Source organism: Piliocolobus tephrosceles, chromosome 1 (genome assembly GCF_002776525.5).
Source record: "Piliocolobus tephrosceles isolate RC106 chromosome 1, ASM277652v3, whole genome shotgun sequence".
NCBI lineage: Eukaryota > Metazoa > Chordata > Mammalia > Primates > Cercopithecidae > Piliocolobus > Piliocolobus tephrosceles.
Window position 1 is genome coordinate 20,029,908 of NC_045434.1, and position 18,366 is coordinate 20,048,273.

The 18,366-nt window shown below is 39.1% G+C and overlaps 1 protein-coding gene across 3 annotated transcripts; it reads left to right on the plus strand.

The window, feature by feature from the left end:
* The first annotated feature begins 2,944 nt into the window (after window positions 1–2,944).
* On the plus strand, window positions 2,945–10,912 carry RGS4 (regulator of G protein signaling 4). Of its 3 annotated transcripts, XM_023207047.2 has the most exons (6): window positions 2,945–3,060; window positions 3,319–3,595; window positions 6,462–6,566; window positions 6,873–6,934; window positions 7,524–7,690; window positions 8,378–8,656. In XM_023207047.2, the coding sequence occupies exons 1-6, from the start codon at window positions 3,003–3,005 to the stop codon at window positions 8,615–8,617; spliced, it is 909 nt and encodes a 302-aa protein (XP_023062815.1). In that variant the 5' UTR covers window positions 2,945–3,002; the 3' UTR covers window positions 8,618–8,656. The 3 variants fall into 3 exon arrangements, 2 of the variants coding, with proteins under 2 accessions (XP_023062815.1, XP_023062816.1); XR_002730623.1 differs by lacking the exons at window positions 2,945–3,060; window positions 7,524–7,690 and adding an exon at window positions 9,160–10,912 and having other exon boundaries at window positions 3,434–3,595; window positions 8,378–9,090; XM_023207048.1 differs by lacking the exons at window positions 2,945–3,060; window positions 3,319–3,595 and adding an exon at window positions 5,967–6,205 and having other exon boundaries at window positions 8,378–8,783.
* The last annotated feature ends 7,454 nt before the right edge of the window (window positions 10,913–18,366 follow it).

The following is an 18,366-nucleotide window of genomic DNA, read 5'->3' on the forward strand; positions in this document are numbered from 1 at the left end:
TGTGTCTGATTTGTTTTACTTATGATAATGGCCCCTAGTTCTATCTAAGTTGCTGCAAAAGGCATGATTTCATTCTTTTTTATGGCTATGTTCTTTCCCAATTTAGATAAAGAACACTGGCACTTGCTTTTACTTCTATTTGGAATACTAATTCCTAGCCTTCTTGCGTTGCTTTCTCCTTCTTACCCATCAAATCTCATTTTAGATACCACCTCTTCAAAGAGCCCTTTCCTGACCACCTTGGCTAAATTAGCCCTTCACCATCTGATTACTCTCTAGCACATCACCTGCCCATTTTATTCATGGTACAGGTCAAAATATGGAATCACCTGATTTGTTTGTTTTCTGACTCCTTCTACTGGTATGAAACTCTACTAGAGTGGAGATTTTGTCTGCTTGTTCACCATGCTAAATACAGTTCTTCAAAGAGTACCTGACACAAACTAGGTAGTCAAAAGATATTTCTTAAACAAATGCATAAATAAAAAGTAGATCTTTTGAGAGTAAATCTCTTCCACACTACCAGAGTCATTCAGGAATGACAAATCACAGAAAAACAGAATTTGTGCATATCAGAGAAATAAAGTGGAAGGTTGTCAAGGTATCATGATGTACCAGTCCTCGCCTCCTCAAACACAATCTGCAAGTCCCACAGTGAAAAAATAAATTAAGTCATGTTAAGCATTTTACAAACACTTTTTAAAAAGTTTTAAAACTCGTAGGAAAGCAAGATTTAATAGTCAAAGAAGTGAGTAAATATGAAATGCCTCCTGTAATCGCAGCACTTTGGGAGGCCGAGACGGCGGATCACAAGGTCAGGAGATCGAGACCATCCTGGCTAACACGGTGAAACCCCGTCTCTACTAAAAAATACAAAAAGCTAGCCGGGCGAGGTGGCGGGCGCCTGTAGTCCCAGCTACTCGGGAGGCTGAGGCAGGAGAATGGCGTCAACCCGGGAGGCAGAGCTTGCAGTGAGCTGAGATCTGGCCACTGCACTCCAGCCCAGGTGACAGAGCGAGACTCCGTCTCAAAAAAAAAAAAAAATATATATATATATATATGAAATGCCTGAACAGAGTAATGAGCTAAGCACAAAGTTAGAGACCTGGTTTTAATAGGGAACCAGCACATTGAGGTCTGCAGCAACTCCTGCTTTCACAGAGCAAGAGATTGGGCAAGTGAACACTCCTTGAATAAAATGTGTAAAATTAATTTTGGGTTATGTTCTATACTGTATATAATAGAATGATAAAAATTATTTGATTAGCACTTCACTTTGTAGTTTAGAAATATCTCTATTTACACAGTTTATCTCATTTGAAAAGACGGTTGAGTGATCGGGTAGCACGGTGGACAATCCACATAACTGAGTTATCGAGACACCTGGATCTGGACCCAGCTCTGTTAGTGAGAAGCTGTAACCTCAGCAAGCCACTTTCTCTTTCTGGGTCTCTATTTCCTTTTTGATGAAATAAGGGTGTTAGGCTACATTGCCTTTAAAGTCCCATTTTGTCTTTAAAGTCCCATCTATTGCAGTGATTTATATTTAACTCATGAAAAATCAGGCTTCTCTTATTCTAAGTCCAAGAGATAAAGCTCTTATTGTGGAATTTCAGGCATCAGTAAACCTTTTTGAGTCCTCACTTATGTTCCTAAAATCAATCTGTTTGAGTGATCACTCTCTTAGGTGTCCAGGTAAACAAAGAAGGCTGTGGTCTTTCTTTGAGTGACCTTCTTTGCCTTTTAATTAGTCTGTCCTCTTTAATGTCAGTTCCAACTGATTCATCTCCCTGGTCCATCTTCCTTGGTCTAAGGGCCTCCCTAATTTCACATTGCACTGCAGTTCCTTCCACACCACCATCAAGGATGGCTGTCAACATTCATTCGTTCTATGTTATAATTCAAGGAAGAGTTGCCCAGTATCTACTCTAATAAATGTCTTTCTATCTTTATGGGCGGCTAGAGGCTTTTTCCTATAATTTAAATGCATCTTCTGTAGATTATGGTCCCTCCACCATCTTACATTTGTCTGCTGTCTCCTTGCTCTGCTCGTCATGGAAGGTGTTGGTAGTGGGAGCAGTGTGGGATGTTCAAGGGCACATATTGGGTAGGGCCACATATGGGCATTGCTTTGTGACATTCTTTCTATATTTTTGGTATTTTGTATTTCACTGGAACCTAACTATTTTTCATCTCTTCCACCTAAACCATTTGATGCCTCTGTTTCTTATATATAAAGTACAGCTCACTGTAGCCTATGATCAGGAACCTATCTGCTTTCAAAATGAAAGCTGTTTTGGTCAGATCTAGCAATTAATTCTCTTCTTCCACTTATAGCTTTCCTCTGTAACTCTGGTGTAGGTATTTGATATATGGCTATAAGATGTGAAACACCTGAATGATTCTCTCCATGCAGGCATTTCAGTTTATGATATTGTATATAAAAGATACTAATTGTCCAGGTGTTCAGAAACACCTATAGGGCTTAATATTCTTAACGATTAGTTTGAAGGCTGGTGATACGCAAAGCAAACTACGTATTTTTCTGCCTGCTCTGTCTCTTTCTCTCTACATCCCTCTTTCTTTATCTTTTGAAATATCAGTTTGGAGACTTAGAATTACATAAGACATAAACCTGTTTGATATAAGAATTGCTGTGTATATTTGCTTATCTACTCCCTCCTTTGGTCCTCGAGCTGCTGGTTTAGACTTTTTACAGGACGCAGGCATGTAAAGGAGAAACTGTCAGTGCTAGGCTGAATTCTGTTGTTACCAAGATTTCTAGAAAAGTATTCCTCAGTCAGGTTGATTACGGATATAGCAAATCTATTTTTCCTAGGGTAGTTTCTCTATGCTGCTGGGCTTATAACTGTCTGTCATCCAGCTATTTCTCTCCACCTTCTTGTTTGCATAACAACCAAGGCAACTTCTGCAAATCACTGCGTGGAGACGATGATCCTGCCAGCTCCCTTTGGGAAATCGTGAGGATCAGATCTTGGACCATGCATCATATGATGCTTCTAATCCAAAAGAGGAAGGGCACTGGGAGTCAGCTCCTAAGTAAGCTTCAGAATTCCTGCTGGTACTTTTCCTTCCAGGAAGCAACTTTCCTTGATACTGTTTTTTACAGACATATGAATAAATACTATATTTTGCAAAATTGTACATTTTTTTCCTTTTCTAGAAATTCTAAACCTCTGACATTGGTAGAGACATTGAGTACATTTTTTTACATATCCCTACTTTGCAGAAGGATTTTCTCTGCTCGTTCACTTAGCATTGCTGATGCGTCAGTCTTTTCTTCCTCATCTCTTTCAGGGGCTGGAGAGGCAGAGGGAGACAGAGGAGCTGGTACTGCAGAGCTGTCTTCTGATTGGCTGGACCGTCGTAGCTGGGCTATAAAAGAGACCACTACAGGCTTAGGAGGAAGACGCTCAGAGGATTCTGACAATATCTTTACCGGAGAAGAGGCAAAGTACGCTCAAAGCCGAAGCCACAGCTCCTCCTGCCACATTTCTTTCCTGCTTGCAAATCCCAAGCTGTTAAATAAGATGTGCAAAGGGCTTGCAGGTCTGCCGGCTTCTTGCTTAAGGAGGTAAGATTGCTTTCAGGCATTAACCATATTAAACTTTTGGATAGACTTTCTCAGTTATTTATATGTTGTACTTACTAACCTAGTTCTGTGCAGTTAGAAACAGTGTGGTCAGGAGAGCACGACTTTCTAACTTTCCTCCAAGACTAGCTAGATACTGTGACTTAAGACATGTGCCCCCCAAATTTCAGTCCTTATGTGTTGTTTTATGTGGCCTCAGTTTTGAGAACTGTTCTGTTCTTTAAGCCAGGTCTAAGCAAGCTAGTTTTAATTAAGAAGTGAGATGAGGTTTGAGGCTATGTATAGTGGTTTGTAATATCTGCATCTGTGAATACTACTGTTATTTAAGCATCCCCGGAGTACATAGAAGCCTGGGTCTGGGCTTTCTGATTGTATGCTACATCTAGTTTCAGGAAAGGTACCCCAGAATGAGGTTTGGCTCCATCATCAGAAAGGCACTATGCTTTCTGTGTAGTGCTGCAGTATCTTTCACTTTCTATGTTCTTACAAGCAAATGTTACAATGAGATGTGAGTTCCAAAGCCAGATCTTCCTAATCTCTCTGCCCCATCTCTAGTTCTTAAAGTGTCTTATATGAGTGTGGTTGAGAAGTATTGATCATTACAAATCAGTTAACAGTTTTGTAGATCTCACCTTAGAGACATTGTTTTGTTAATATACTCTCTTGATTTTTTTAAAAGACCTTACAGATGTACAGCTATTCATTTGTTTTTCATTTGTTCAAAAAAGGTATAAACAAATGCATTCAGAGAATGATCGTATATTAGTCAGTTGAAAATTAAACACAAAATGAGTGCATATTACATTACTTAATCTTGCAGTTAAAGGTAAAAAGTCAATCTAAAGGTATACTACCTGCTTTCTTATCGCGCTGCAAATAGAAATTGCCCCAAATTTTATTTTGGAAATAATCTCAGAAAACATAATTTTTTTATGTACTATTAAAACATTTGCTTTTCAAATATTCTGTCATTCGGGAGTATGGAAGTATCGACGGCTTCTTTAAAATGAAGCAGGAGGGTCTGGCAGACAGTATCTATGAAATAAGTTCCTCTGACCTTCATGCTTAATTTTCTGAATGGAGTGGAGCAAATTACTTCAAGCTTCAGTTAACTTACATATGAAATGAACCATACAAAAATACAAGAGTGTCAGGAGAAAGTTATGCTCTGGCAAATATTTTGCAAAACAGATAAAAGATAGTACTAGAGCTCTGTCCTCAAAGAGTTAAGCAGCTAATCTAAGGAGGTAAACTCTATGTCAGCAGGATGAACTGCTCTTCCCTTTCCTCACCAGTAAATTGCAAATCGTCAAGTCCAACATCTTTGCCACCAGTGCCTGCGGCTCCAGAGTAGCCATCGCCTGCTCAAGGTCACATAGGTTGGTGGGTGAATTAGGACCAAATCTAGATTTCCTGACTCCAATAAGTTTTGAAGTCATTTTGGTTTTTATTTTTATGGTTTTTTTTTTTTATATAAGAATACTTGCTAAGCACACTTAGCCCCTGCATTGATCAATAACTCTCAGATCTTAGGTGGATCCAGCACATAGAAATATGAATTCATTTCTATTTGGACTTCATGATATACTTATATTATCACCTTGGAATCACCCTAACATTCAGGATTATATCTTGTTATCATCAAAAAGGATGTTGCATCCCCTGAACAGTCGTCAGTCAGGGAAGCAGAGGAAGGAAAGTAATCTTGCAAGGAAGAGAAAATACTATTTAAGGGGCAGTCAGAGAACATAATGGAATTCAAACTTTCTGGGAAAACCTACATACGTAAATGTATTAGTGGCTATGCTAAATGTCTTTCTCTATCTTTGAGGCTTTATTTTCCCCACTCCAAATAGACACACTTAGTTATTCATTTCTCTTAAAATGGTATTTCTATTTCTAAATTATTTCTTGGCCTTTTTAATAAAAGAGATGCAAGCAAGAGGATATTTAATAAAAAGTAAGAGAGTTGAGCTTAAGGCTTATTAAAAGACCCCCTTTTTCTAGTTAGTCAGGAGCCCTATTGTGCCAGGCTACCTATTAAATGGTGGCAACAAACTGGAAGCTCAGTAATGACTCTAGCCTGCTTCTCCTAATAGCTTTTAAGCCTCAAATGCCCTTTAGAGTGTGTATGTCCTTTAAAGTAGCGTTAAAAAGGAAAGCAGCAGCAGCAGCAGATATTGTCTGGAAAGAAGCCCCAAGGAGCTGAGGTTTCAGCTTGGGCATTTGCTTTCGCCGTCCCATGTTCCATTTCCCTCTGCTGGAGCTGCGCACCTCAGTGTATTCTTCCTCTATACCTCATAGCAGGAGCTGCTTGGCCCCCACATACGTGACTGGAACTGAATAGACTTTTACTTTCCCGAGGTGCTTCTACAGTTTCCTCTGCCAGCAGGGAAACAGATGGAAATAGCAATCACCTGCCAGAAGGTGGCGTGCAGCAAGGATGTGCATCTTTTGCCGCTACTGCTTTCCAGTTCCTAAAAATTACTCAGAGATTACTCATGTTTTCAGTGATTCAGGTTCTATTGAAGATACCAAAGGTATTCTGTTGGTCAAAATGACAGGCACATAAAGGCTTCTGAGGTTTCTGAGGTAAACTGAAGGGTCAGAATTCCAGTTGTGAATGAAGGAACTAATGTTATGACTCTGCCTCAAGGTTTTGTAGCAAGTCATAGGGAACCAAAAGAGGAATCTTGTTTTCCTGAGAGTTCATGCCAACTCCAACTCCCATTCCCTAAATTGTCTCTGAGCCATAGACTACTAATGGACTCTTCAAGCTCTACCATTAGGTATCTTTTAAAGAAAGCTGGTTATCACTATTTATTCATTTTTTTTCTCTTCTGTGCAGTGCAAAAGATATGAAACATCGGCTAGGTTTCCTGCTGCAAAAATCTGATTCCTGTGAACATAATTCTTCCCACAACAAGAAGGACAAAGTGGTTATTTGCCAGAGGTAAGAGAAAAGGCCTTGGTGAAGATCTACTGAGTATTAACTATCCGATGATAGAGATGTTCTGTAAGAGGGAAGTTGTGCTCCTAGTTAAGCCAGATTTGGATCAAGATAGCCTCCATTTTCATGGAGATCTTAACTCCATTGGAAATGTCTATACATTTAGTGAAAAACCGCCCTCATAAATAACATATTTTGTCATAATGATGGAAAATAAAATCTCTGCCTTTATTCAGGATCTTAGATTTCTTACCCTAATTTTTTTTATTATGGCATTCCAATTATTCTGTTTCTCTCTATTTTTTCTAGGGTAAGCCAAGAGGAAGTCAAGAAATGGGCTGAATCACTGGAAAACCTGATTAGTCATGAATGTAAGTCTGACAGCAACCTGGGATGAGGTACCCTGGATAAGACAAGTTATATTATGCTGGTCTAATAGAAACTGCAGCAAGGCCTGGCTTCTTTCTGATGTTCAGACTCAGGAGACTCTTTAGGTCTTAAATTCAGTCTGTTTATAATTTTAATAAGCCCTAGAGCCTTGTGATATACAATGAAAAGTTTAAGCAGGAACTATGTGGAAAACCATCTCTTTCATCACAAGGAAAAAGGGAAGAGAGAAAAAAAAGATAAATATCGATGCCTTCTTGCAAAGTCAGTCTCAGTTTCTCTTTCCCAAATCGACCTTGATAATTGATAGCTGCATAGGTATTTCAGAAACAAAATACTTTCTTGAAAGAGGCTTCCAACTTGAGTAAGAATCATTAGGTAGAACTGGGATCCACTAGATATCAAACACAGATTAGGTTTACCTGACTCCTAAGTGACTTGAAAAAAGCGGGGGAAAAAGGAATTGCTCGAACCCACGCTTTATCCCCCAAGTACCTCAGCTTTATGTGAAATATCATATCCAAGAGGCTAGCCAGTGTGATGACAACTGTGGTCCTTTCTCCTGTATCATAGGTGGACTGGCAGCTTTCAAAGCTTTCTTGAAGTCTGAATATAGTGAGGAGAATATTGACTTCTGGATCAGCTGTGAAGAGTATAAGAAAATCAAATCACCATCTAAACTAAGTCCCAAGGCCAAAAAGATCTATAATGAATTCATCTCAGTCCAGGCAACCAAAGAGGTAGGATTTTATGGATACATAAGAATTGTACATATTTGTGGAGTATGTGTGATATTTTGATACAGGCATACAATGTGTAATGATCAAATCAGGGCAATTGGTATATACATATCTCAAACATTTATTATTTCTATGTGTTGAGAACATTCCATATCTCCTCTTCTAGCTATTTTAAAATATACAATAAACTATTGATAACTATAATCACCCTAATGTGCTATCAAACACTAGAACCTATTTCTTCTACCCAACTTTCTATCTATTCCTTCTACCCATTAGCCAACCTGACCAAAAAGGTAAGCTTTTATGGCAGAGAAATCTCTGGATCTTAGTGAAGGTTCCTAGAATATTGGAGTTGACTATTATAACCTTGACAACCCCAATAAATCAGTTTTTTAAAAAAATCTCTTCTATCCATGTGACTTACCATAACCTCCCTTCATGAATTTTTCTGATGAATCTCCCCAATTTGTTAGACAGAACAGAAGATCTTGCCCTGGCCACTCTAGAGCAGAATGAACCTTTTATACTCTCGCACATGTGCCAAGGAGGAGCCTAATGTCACTTTTGTTTTTTGCTTTTGAAATACGGAGGGTGCACAGTCACTTACAGGTCACTACAAAGCATATAGCCTCACATCCTCAACAGGGATATAGGTCTAATGAAGCCTTGGCCTTTGCCCCTCAGGTGAACCTGGATTCTTGCACCAGGGAAGAGACAAGCCGGAACATGCTAGAGCCTACAATAACCTGCTTTGATGAGGCCCAGAAGAAGATTTTCAACCTGATGGAGAAGGATTCCTACCGCCGCTTCCTCAAGTCTCGATTCTATCTAGATTTGGTCAACCCTTCCAGCTGTGGGGCAGAGAAGCAGAAAGGAGCCAAGAGTTCAACAGACTGTGCTTCCCTGGTCCCTCAGTGTGCCTAATTCTCACCTGAAGGCAGAGGGATCAAATGCCAAGACTCTATGCTCTGGAAAACCTGAGGCCAAATATTGATCTGTATTAAGCTCCAGTGCTTTATCCACATTGTAGCCTAATATTCATGCTGCCTGCCATGTGTGAGTCACTTCCATGCATAAACTAGATATAGCTGTTGGTGTTTGAGTGTTCATCGGGGTGGGACCCCATTCCAGTCCAATTTTCCTAAGTTTCTTTGAGGGTTCCATGGGAACAAATCTCTAAATAAAGGCCTGGTAGGTCTGGATTTTCAAAGATTGTTGGCAGTTTCCTCCTCCCAACAGTTTTACCTTGGGATAGTTGGTTAGTGCATGTCACGTGACATCCACATGCACATGTATTCTGTTGGTCAGCACGTTCTCCAGATCCTAGATATTTAGATGAGGTTGATCTATGGTATGCGCTTGTGTGTATGTTTATGTCTATATATAATATACATATTATATTATATATATTACTCAAGTTGGAATATAATATATATTATGTATATATATTATATATAGACATAGACATACACACATATACATTATTTCTGTATATAGATGTCTGTGTATACATATGTATGTGTGAGTGTATGTATACACACACACACACTTTTGCAAGAGTGATGGGAAAGACCCTAGGTGCTCATAACTAGAGTATGTGTATGTACTTACATGCATGTTTTCATCTCTGTTCTTTCATACTACATTTGAACAGGGCAAAATGAATTAACTGCCAAGTAGGCTAAGAAAGAAATGCTAACCTGTGGAAAATTGGTTTTGTAAAATTCCATGGATCTTGCTGGAGAAGCATCCAAGGAACTTCATGCTTGGTTTGACCACTGACAGCCTCCACCTTGAGCACTACTCTAAGGAGCAAATAGCTTAGCTCCTTTGAGCTGGTTTTCACTGATGGCACTTTTGAGCTCCTAAGCTGCCAGCCTTCCCTTCTTTTCCTGGGTGCTCAGGGCATGCTTATTAGCAGCTGGGTTGGTATGGAGTTGGCAGACAGGATGTCCAACTGAATGAAGAAATGCAGTTAAGGCCTTGCCAGCAACACCTGCATAAGTTACTGGCTGAGCAAGGGCACAGAAGTTAAAGGTTACTGTTTTTATCCTCTATCCTCTTTTCCTCTCCCGATCAAGGTGCTCTTCTCATTTTTTTCCTGAGAACCTTAACCATCAGATGAGGCTCCTTAGTTTATTGTGGTTGGTTGTTTTTCTTTATAATGGCTCTGGGCTATATGCCTATATTTATAAACCAGCAGCAGGGGAAGGATTATAGTTTATAAGAGGGAAAAAAGTTTTCACAATTTGAAAAGCCCACATAAGTTTTCTCTTTTAAGGTAGAATCTTGTTAATTTCATTCCAAACATCAGGTCTAACAGAGACTGGAGGCATTTCTTTTTAGGCTCTGAGACTAAATGAGAGGAAAAGGAAAGAAAAAAATGATTGTCTAATCAATTGTTAGAATTACTGTTTGAAACTTTTCAAGGCACATTGAAATACTTGAAAACTTCTCATTTGTGTTATTTATGATGTTACTTTGTATGTATTGTTATTATTATTATACTGTTTTATAAATGGAGGTGCAGGATATCACCTGAATTATTAATGAATGCCCAGGAAGTAATTTTCTTCTCATTCTTCTAAAACGACTGCCTTCGAAAGTGCACACACACGCATCCACATACACTGCATTCGTTGCTCCAGTATAAATTACATGCATGAGCACCTTTCTGACTTTTAAGCCAATATAATGGGCTGCAAAATGAAGACACCAGAGTGTGTGCATACAAATCTCACTGTATTAAAGATGTAGGTTTTCTAATTGTACCCTTCTTTTCTCTTCGGCAATCTTGCCCTTAATATCCCTGGAGTTCCTCATCAGTGTCATTTTCTGTTATACACAGTTCCACAGTTTTGTCTCTAGTTGACTTCAAATGTTTAACTTTATTGGTCTTGCCCTATTATAATTGTCATGACTTTCAGATTGTATCTGAACTCACAGACTGCTGTCTTACTAATAGGTCTGGAAGGTCATTCTGAATGAGAAGTAAATTATTTTATGTAATACATTTTTGAGTGTGTTTTTCAGTTGTATTTCCTTGTTATTTCATCACCATTTCCAATGGTGAGCTTGCCTGCTCATGCTCCCTGGACAGAATACTCCTTCCTTTTGCATGCCTGTTTCTATCATGTGCTTGACAGGCCTCAAAGCTGATGCTTCCAGTGAAACACATGCATCTTAATAATAAGGGTAAATAAACGCTCCATACAAAACGATTTGCTTGGAAACACATTAATGATCCACAGAGACATGCTGTGAGAAACATCAGGGTGTAGGGTGACTTTAGAAAAATACTCATACCGAGTCTTTAATCCCTCCTATGCCAGTGAACTCTGGGAAAGAAAGGACAAACTGAATATTGTTTATTCTTTAGTTCATGCCACTGCTCTGCTTGACTCAACTCATAGAACCAAGGCAATCTTAGCTTCAGAGACTGCTAAACAGATTAAGTGATTTGCTTGCAGATTCTCTATCGATTTTCACAGGATAGAGTTCACCTTCCAGAGGCATTCTTTTATTTTCAGTTAACTGCCTGTTTGAGAGATGGTAGAGCAGTGGGAAATTGAGAGAGTTGAAAGGAGCTATAGATTCTCACCCAAACTTCAAAATCCTTCCCTCCCTTTTGTTAATTCTCTTTCCTGGAAAAGAGGTCATAGAACGTTCACATCCTCAGTAATAGGCCCTGTGCTATGTCTGTTATGTCATGAGACTCCCATTTCCTGACCTTTCTTTCCCACCGGAAGAGTAGTAGTTACAAGGTGTTTAGGATAGATGATCTTCAACACTTTTGAGTAATAGATCCTTTTAAGGATCTGGTAAAAGATATGGACTGAACTGTCTTTTAAGAAAAAATTAAGAGAGGAATCTAAAGCTAAATTTTGTGTGTTTTGAGGGGAAACTTTCAGAATCTCCCCTCAAAACACACAAAACTATCATTCTTCTCTTATGCTGTAGATGTGTCAGACTCTCACTGAGTCTGTATAGTTGCTGCTCCCTGTATTTGATAATATCTATCAAGAACTACAGGGTAATTCAAAGTCACTGCTATTAGCAGCAAGTGTGAGCAGTGTTGGTGTGAGCACCTCCCTCATTCTTTCTTTCTTCTTTGCAGTTGTCTGTTAAAGAAATAAAAAAAAAAATGTCTCTTTTTCTGAAGATAATGTGTATCAAGGACCACCTTTTGAAAAACACTTGCTATTGCTTGTTCTGTGAATGGTCTTTACATGAATAACACACTTAATTCTCACAACAAACTTAAGATATATATGCCAATCACGAGCATTTCCCCTGAACATTTTTATAGATGGGGAAACTGAGGCATAGAGCAATAACTTGCCAAGGTGCCTCAGGCTGTATTCTGGCACTCCATGTTAATAATGCATAGATTTTTAAAGTTGGAAATGTGATTATAGAAGGATGAAAGAGGAAAGGGGAAGGAAAATAAATAAAAAAGAAGTACCTTGATGGTAAAATCAACTACTTATCAGCCCATGCCAAACATGTGGACAAAAAGAAAAGCATCAGAGCAAAGCCAGTCAGATAAAGTGGCTCATGTAATGAGCCAGACTCAAAAACACATCATAAAACTAAACTGCACCATTTATTTAATTCAGAGGCTGAGTTCAAAACATGAATCTGCTTAGGCCATTAAGCCACAAGATGACCAACTAAATTATCTGATGTTTTAATATGCATTGCTTTGCTAATCCAGATGTCACATGGAAATATGACATGAGGAAGGAAAATCCTGGGTCTTCTTCTGTTTATGATATAAATTGCAAAAAATCTGATGAGATGACTTAGAATCCATTTAGAATTAGAATACAGTTTTCAAAAATTTTGCTGCCCAGCTAACTCAGTCAGTAGAGCATGAGACTCTTAAAATCTTGCATGCAAAGAGATTATTGGGAGATTTGAGATCCGGAATTATTGTATTTCTAAGGCACCCAAATGGAGGCAAACAATGCCTAGAGAGAGAGCTAGGTTTCCAAAGGAGACTTAAAATTTAACAGTAGGGCTTGGTGCAATGGCTCACACCTGTAATCCCATCCCACTTGGGAGGCCTAGGCAGGTGGATCACTTGAGGTCAGGAGTTTGAGACCAGCTGGCCAACACAGTGAACCCCGTTTCTATTAAAAATATAAAAATCAGCTGGATGGTGGTGGGGCATGCCTGTAATCCCAGCAACTCGGGTGGCTGAGGCAGAATCTCTTGAGCCTGGGAGGCAGAGGTTGCAGTGAGCTGAGATCACGCCACTGCACTCCAGCCTAGCGGACAGAGTGAGACTTCCTCTCAAATATATATATACATATATATATTTAACAGTAGTATCTTATGTCCTTATGTCCTGCCTATGCTGAGTGCTTTACAGCTTTACATTATTTTATTAAATCCTTATAACAAAACTCTAAAGCATATGGTATTAATATAATTTCATTGTAGATGGGGAAATTTTGATATAGGAGAATTTAAAAATTTACCCAAGATCATATACAAAAGAAGTGGTAGAGCCTAGGCTAAACCCAGAAATTCACCTCTAGACAGCACACATCTGAGTACTCTAGTCAAAGAAGCCAGAAAAATAGGGACAAATAGAAAGAAGGAACAAAAGCAAGCAAGGGAAGAATAACAGGAAGAAATGGAAATGGAGAGAAGAGGTAAACAGATGAAAAGACTGGAGAAAAGAAGGGAAGGAAAGAAGGAAAAGACAGCAAAGAAAATGTGGAAGAAAGGGACATGAAAGAGAAGAAGGAAAGGAAATGAAGATACAAGTGGTAGGGAAGGACAAATGCCAAATATGCCCAGGTCCTCATGTCGTAAGTCAACTGTGCCTACCCTAGAGCACCATGCTACTATTGGCTGATCTCCATGTAGTCAGCTGTGCCTATCCCAGAGCACCATGCTACTCCTGGCTGGCCTCCATGTCCTACCTGAGCTGGGGCAGGTAAGAAGTTTCCCAAGGACTAGTGAAAAGTAAGTTTTGGAAGCAAGAAATAGATACCGAGGCCAGAGTCCTCTCAGAATGAATCACTTTTCTGTATGCCTTTCTTCCTCTAAGTTTGCTAGATATTGAACGATCCACAGAGTGACTCTTTTGTTGTTGCTGTTGTTTAACACCTGAAGGAAAAAGAAAAAAGGATAAAGGAATACCTCAACTCTCCTTGATTTTATTTTACCACTGTTTGGGGAGGTATTTTACAGGGAATCTGAGTTAGTCAGTCACTCCAGGAATCACACTCAGACAGCATCTCAGCAGGAAATAGGCACTCGGCACATGGTCTTGGTCACATTGTTCCTGTTCCCCTTCTTGGAGGGGAGCCAATGGTGACCAGAGGGTTTGAGTCAAAGGGAATTGACCCCAAACACACACACACACGCACACACACACACACACACACACTAGTCCCATAAAGGCAACAGCATGTGCAAATCAATAAGTTACACCGTGATAATTCGTGAGTAGTGACCTCTTGAGAGTGACTTGGCAGGGTTAACTTTGAAGTCGTTGCTTCCAAAAAAAAGTAAAAGAAAATGTTTGTTGATTTTTTCAAGTATTATTTGTAAAACTCCTAGACTATTCCATGAATCTATTTGGTCTTTGTGTAGCTATCTTCTTCCAGGACAGTATATCCCTGAGACATCTCCTCAATATCAACAAATTATGGGAAACACATTCTAGAGAAGTCACATAAGACAAGATTTGCTTATCTTTTTCTCTCACCACCATACCTTTGAGATCTGCCTGCCTTCTGTTCTTCTTGTTTCTCCCCTGTCAGGCCATGGTATTTTTACTACCCATTGCCTTCTAGGAAAAGGTATAACAAATAGGAAATACTAATATTTTTAATGCCTTTGGGGGTGTTAAAAAGCACAACTGTAAGGACTGTTTGTAAATTCCAGGTCAGATGTTGTTTCTCCTTCTCTCTTTCCTACCTTGGTGATGGCCTGATCTTACATGGAGTCACTCCAATTACAAACCACAGAATCATCCCTAGTTCCTACTTCTGACTCACTTTATGCACTCAAAAGTCACCAGACTCTGCAGAATTTCTCTAGAAAAACCCTATGAAAACCTATTCCCTCCTCTCCAACTGCAGAGATGTAGTTTCATCCAGGCTCTTATGGTGCATGGCCTGGGTTACTGCCTTATCCTTTCTCCTGGCCTCTCAATCTCCCATCTGATACCCACTAATGTACTCCAAATAACTACTAGTCTGCTCTGAGACGCACATTTGGTCTATTACCTGCTTAAAATTTGCAAAACTCTCAACTCTAGACTAATATTCAATACTCTTTATGATTTTGAATCTCTCTTTTTGGCCTCATCTTCTACAACTCCTCCTTTGATTTAGCCATAAAGATTTGCTGCTCCTGAAATAGCATGTTCTTCATTGCCGCTGTCATTGTCCAGCTCGGTCTTCTGATCTTTTCCTTTATCTAGCTAACCCCTGCTCTTTATTTTAAACTCAGCTCAAGACTACTCACACTGAGAAGCCTTCCCCCACTTTCCGGCATGATTTAAATGTTCCCTTGTGGGATTCCCTTAATACTCTGGCATGCTTTTATTATTACTAGCACATTGTCCTGTGACCATTAACGTATAATTGTATCTCAAGAGACACCGCCAGTTCCTTAAAGTTATGAAACATGTCTCATTTGATTTGCATCAAGACATGAGCCTAGTACACAGAAAATGACTATTTTTTGACAGAGTGACTGACACCAGTTTACGTACTCCTAGACGCAAACAGAAAGTTTGCATCCTCCCACTTCCTGAGTGCTTACTGTGTACTGAAGTTTATGTGACACAATCCTGTTACAGTCTACTATATTCCTGCCATTTCCCTCTTGAAGAATACAAGGATGTTTTTCCTAGCCTTGTGCTGGGGGATGGGGTAACATAATCAGAATAAGGAAGATCTGGTTGAAGTCACTTTACAGAGTAAAGATTTTAAAGACATTACCAGAGAACAGTGTCTTCATGTAGTTATTTTATACATATTATAAAAGTTTACATATATTTTATACAATTATATATATGTAATTTAAAATAGTATGATCCTTTATATGTGCAACCTTCTCATTTATACCCACAGCATAAAATCACTACAATTTATTATTTAGTCTCTACTAATACCACTTGAACTGATTTAATACACAGGACAACTCTTTGATGACGAGTCACTAAAATGTATTATCTTCCTTTTACAAATGAGAAATTGAGGCACAGAGGGGCAAGTTTACTCCAAGACCTCATGGCTCATAAGCAAAGGAGCCAGGACTTGGCCCCAAGGTCATGTGGCCCCAGAACTCATACTCTTTGCTAGACTGCATCTCATACAAGCCTGGAATTTCGTCCACATGGTGATTACTCAGAGTGTGGATTAATTGACCACTCTTTCCTAAAAAATTATTTCTCTGAAAATTTCTTCTGTTAATCTTGTACCACACTCATTTCTGGGTATACTCCTATTTCTGTTTTTATCCCCTATTTCTTGTAAATTTTTAAATAGCTTGCTTAAGATTATCATCGAATACTCCACTCCATGCTGCCTTCTAACCCTCCTATTGTGATCTACACAGTATATTCTTATCATTGGAGTGACAGTTAGGACTTCTAAAACCAAACTAAATCTACAGCGGTGATATACTGGCATCCCCAAGACAGCCGGCTCACTAAGCTGTTTCCTTAATTTCTACATCCCCATTGACATCTGAATTCGGCCCATGCAATAATTATAGATTGCAGGTGGGGCAGGCTCCATACCTGCCTCCAATTCTGTTCACTGATTTATGACTCTTTAGCAAATGGATAATTGAGAAAATAAGTTGGGTATTCTGTGACCTCAGCACTAAAAATGAGTGCTGAAAATAGGCTCCTGGCACTGTTTACTTTTCAGGATGAAATATTTTGGGAAGTTTGAGTCAGATGAATAACTTAATGTATAAATAGAAAGCTCCATGCAAAGCAAAAGGAAATGAGGGAATAATTACAGGTAAATGTTTAAGTCTATATTTTAAGGTAATAATAGTAGTTTTTGTTTACTGGGGACTGCCATTAAATCTATCACTGGAACTGTGCTTTACATATGTTATTCCACTCAATTCCCCCAATATTTTTACCTTGCATATTAATAAAACTATTCAGAGTTGAGTGAGGTTGAGTCATTAGCTCAAGATCTCACAATCAGTGAGCAACAGATTGGAGATTAAAGGTCAGTTTGAATCCACAGCTTGTTGGATAAATTATACTTCTTTCAATAATCAATACCAAATGGCTCTCTCCAATAAGAGTTACCAGCATTTGAGGGTAACTCATCTAGTTACTCATTTAGTTCTAGAAAACTAATCTGGGGCCAGAGAAAATGTTTGTCTGAAGTAGAAACTGGGGAAGCTTTATATAAATGATAGATTCCTAGGCCCCAACTCCAGAGATTTGGAGTTTTAGGGACAGGTACCTAAAACAAAACAAAACAATGTAACAATATCTCTGTTGAGTTTGGAAACCATTGATCTAGAGGACAAAGCCAAGAACCAGGAGACAGAGGTTCTATATTCATTCATATTAGGTAAGTTTCTACCACTCTTTGTATGTTAGTTTCCCCACTGGCAAAATAAGCTTAAAAATAACCCACCACATGACCTACACACAGGAACTCTGCAGAGGAGAGCAGTTTGCATGAAGTACTTGAGGAATCATGGTAAAGGGCATTTGTCCAGTAATTTACATTGATAATTACTCTCAAGCATAGCATATTAGAGTTCACAAAGCACACTGGCTCATTCAACATTCACAACAACCTGTGTAGTAAATATTATTTTATGATGTCCATTTTTCAGACGAAAAAACAAATTTACTTAGCTAATAAGTGGTAAAGTCTTCAGTCACCTAATTGTATGTTTTTCTTATAACACCGCACCACTTTCTAAACTGTAATTGTTGTTTCCTGGGTAAAATAATAATAATAACATAAAGGAAAACGTGATAGGGCAATTATGTGACAGTAAATTGAGATGATAAGGTTGTTGAAGAACTTCAAAAGTCATTAACCTTTAGGAGTAAACAAATCCAAAAAGTACTGGCTTATGTCATGCACCTTTGAGAGACAAGTTTTGAAAATCAAGGATGTAATGTGGGCAAGCTACTCAGAATGCCTATTCTTTTTTTTTTTTTGAGACGGAGTCTCACTCTGTCGCCCAGGCTGGAGTACAGTGGCCAGATCTCAGCTCACTGCAAGCTCCGCCTCCCGGGTTCATGCCATTCTCCTGCCTCAGCCTCCCGAGTAGCTGGGACTACAGGCGCCCGCCACCTCGCCTGGCTAGTTTTTTGTATATTTTTTAGTAGAGATGGGGTTTCACCGTGTTCTCCAGGATGGTCTCGATCTCCTGACCTCGTGATCCGCCCGTCTCAGCCTCCCAAAGTGCTGGGATTACAGGCTTGAGCCACCGCACCCGGCCCAGAATGCCTATTCTTTCCAGTAAGGTCACTCTAGAACCATTCATGAATAATAATAAAGTCCCTTACTGAAGAATGTCGAACAAAAGTGAAAGGAAGTTAGTTGAGGATAGTATTTCCCTGAGTTGGCTAACCATTCTCATAGAAATGTATCTGCCTGGAGGTCATTAAGAGACTTTAGGATAATACCTGTTATATAGAATAATTGTTT

Bases quoted from the DNA above. Each gene is read 5' to 3' on its own strand.
- RGS4 (XM_023207047.2), top strand. From the start codon at position 3,003: ATGCATCATATGATGCTTCTAATCCAAAAGAGGAAGGGCACTGGGAGT. The intron at 3,061-3,318 runs GTAAGCTTCAGA...CATCTCTTTCAG, and splicing joins CACTGGGAGTCAGCTCCTAA to GGGCTGGAGAGGCAGAGGGA. The intron at 7,691-8,377 runs GTAGGATTTTAT...TTTGCCCCTCAG, and splicing joins CAGTCCAGGCAACCAAAGAG to GTGAACCTGGATTCTTGCAC.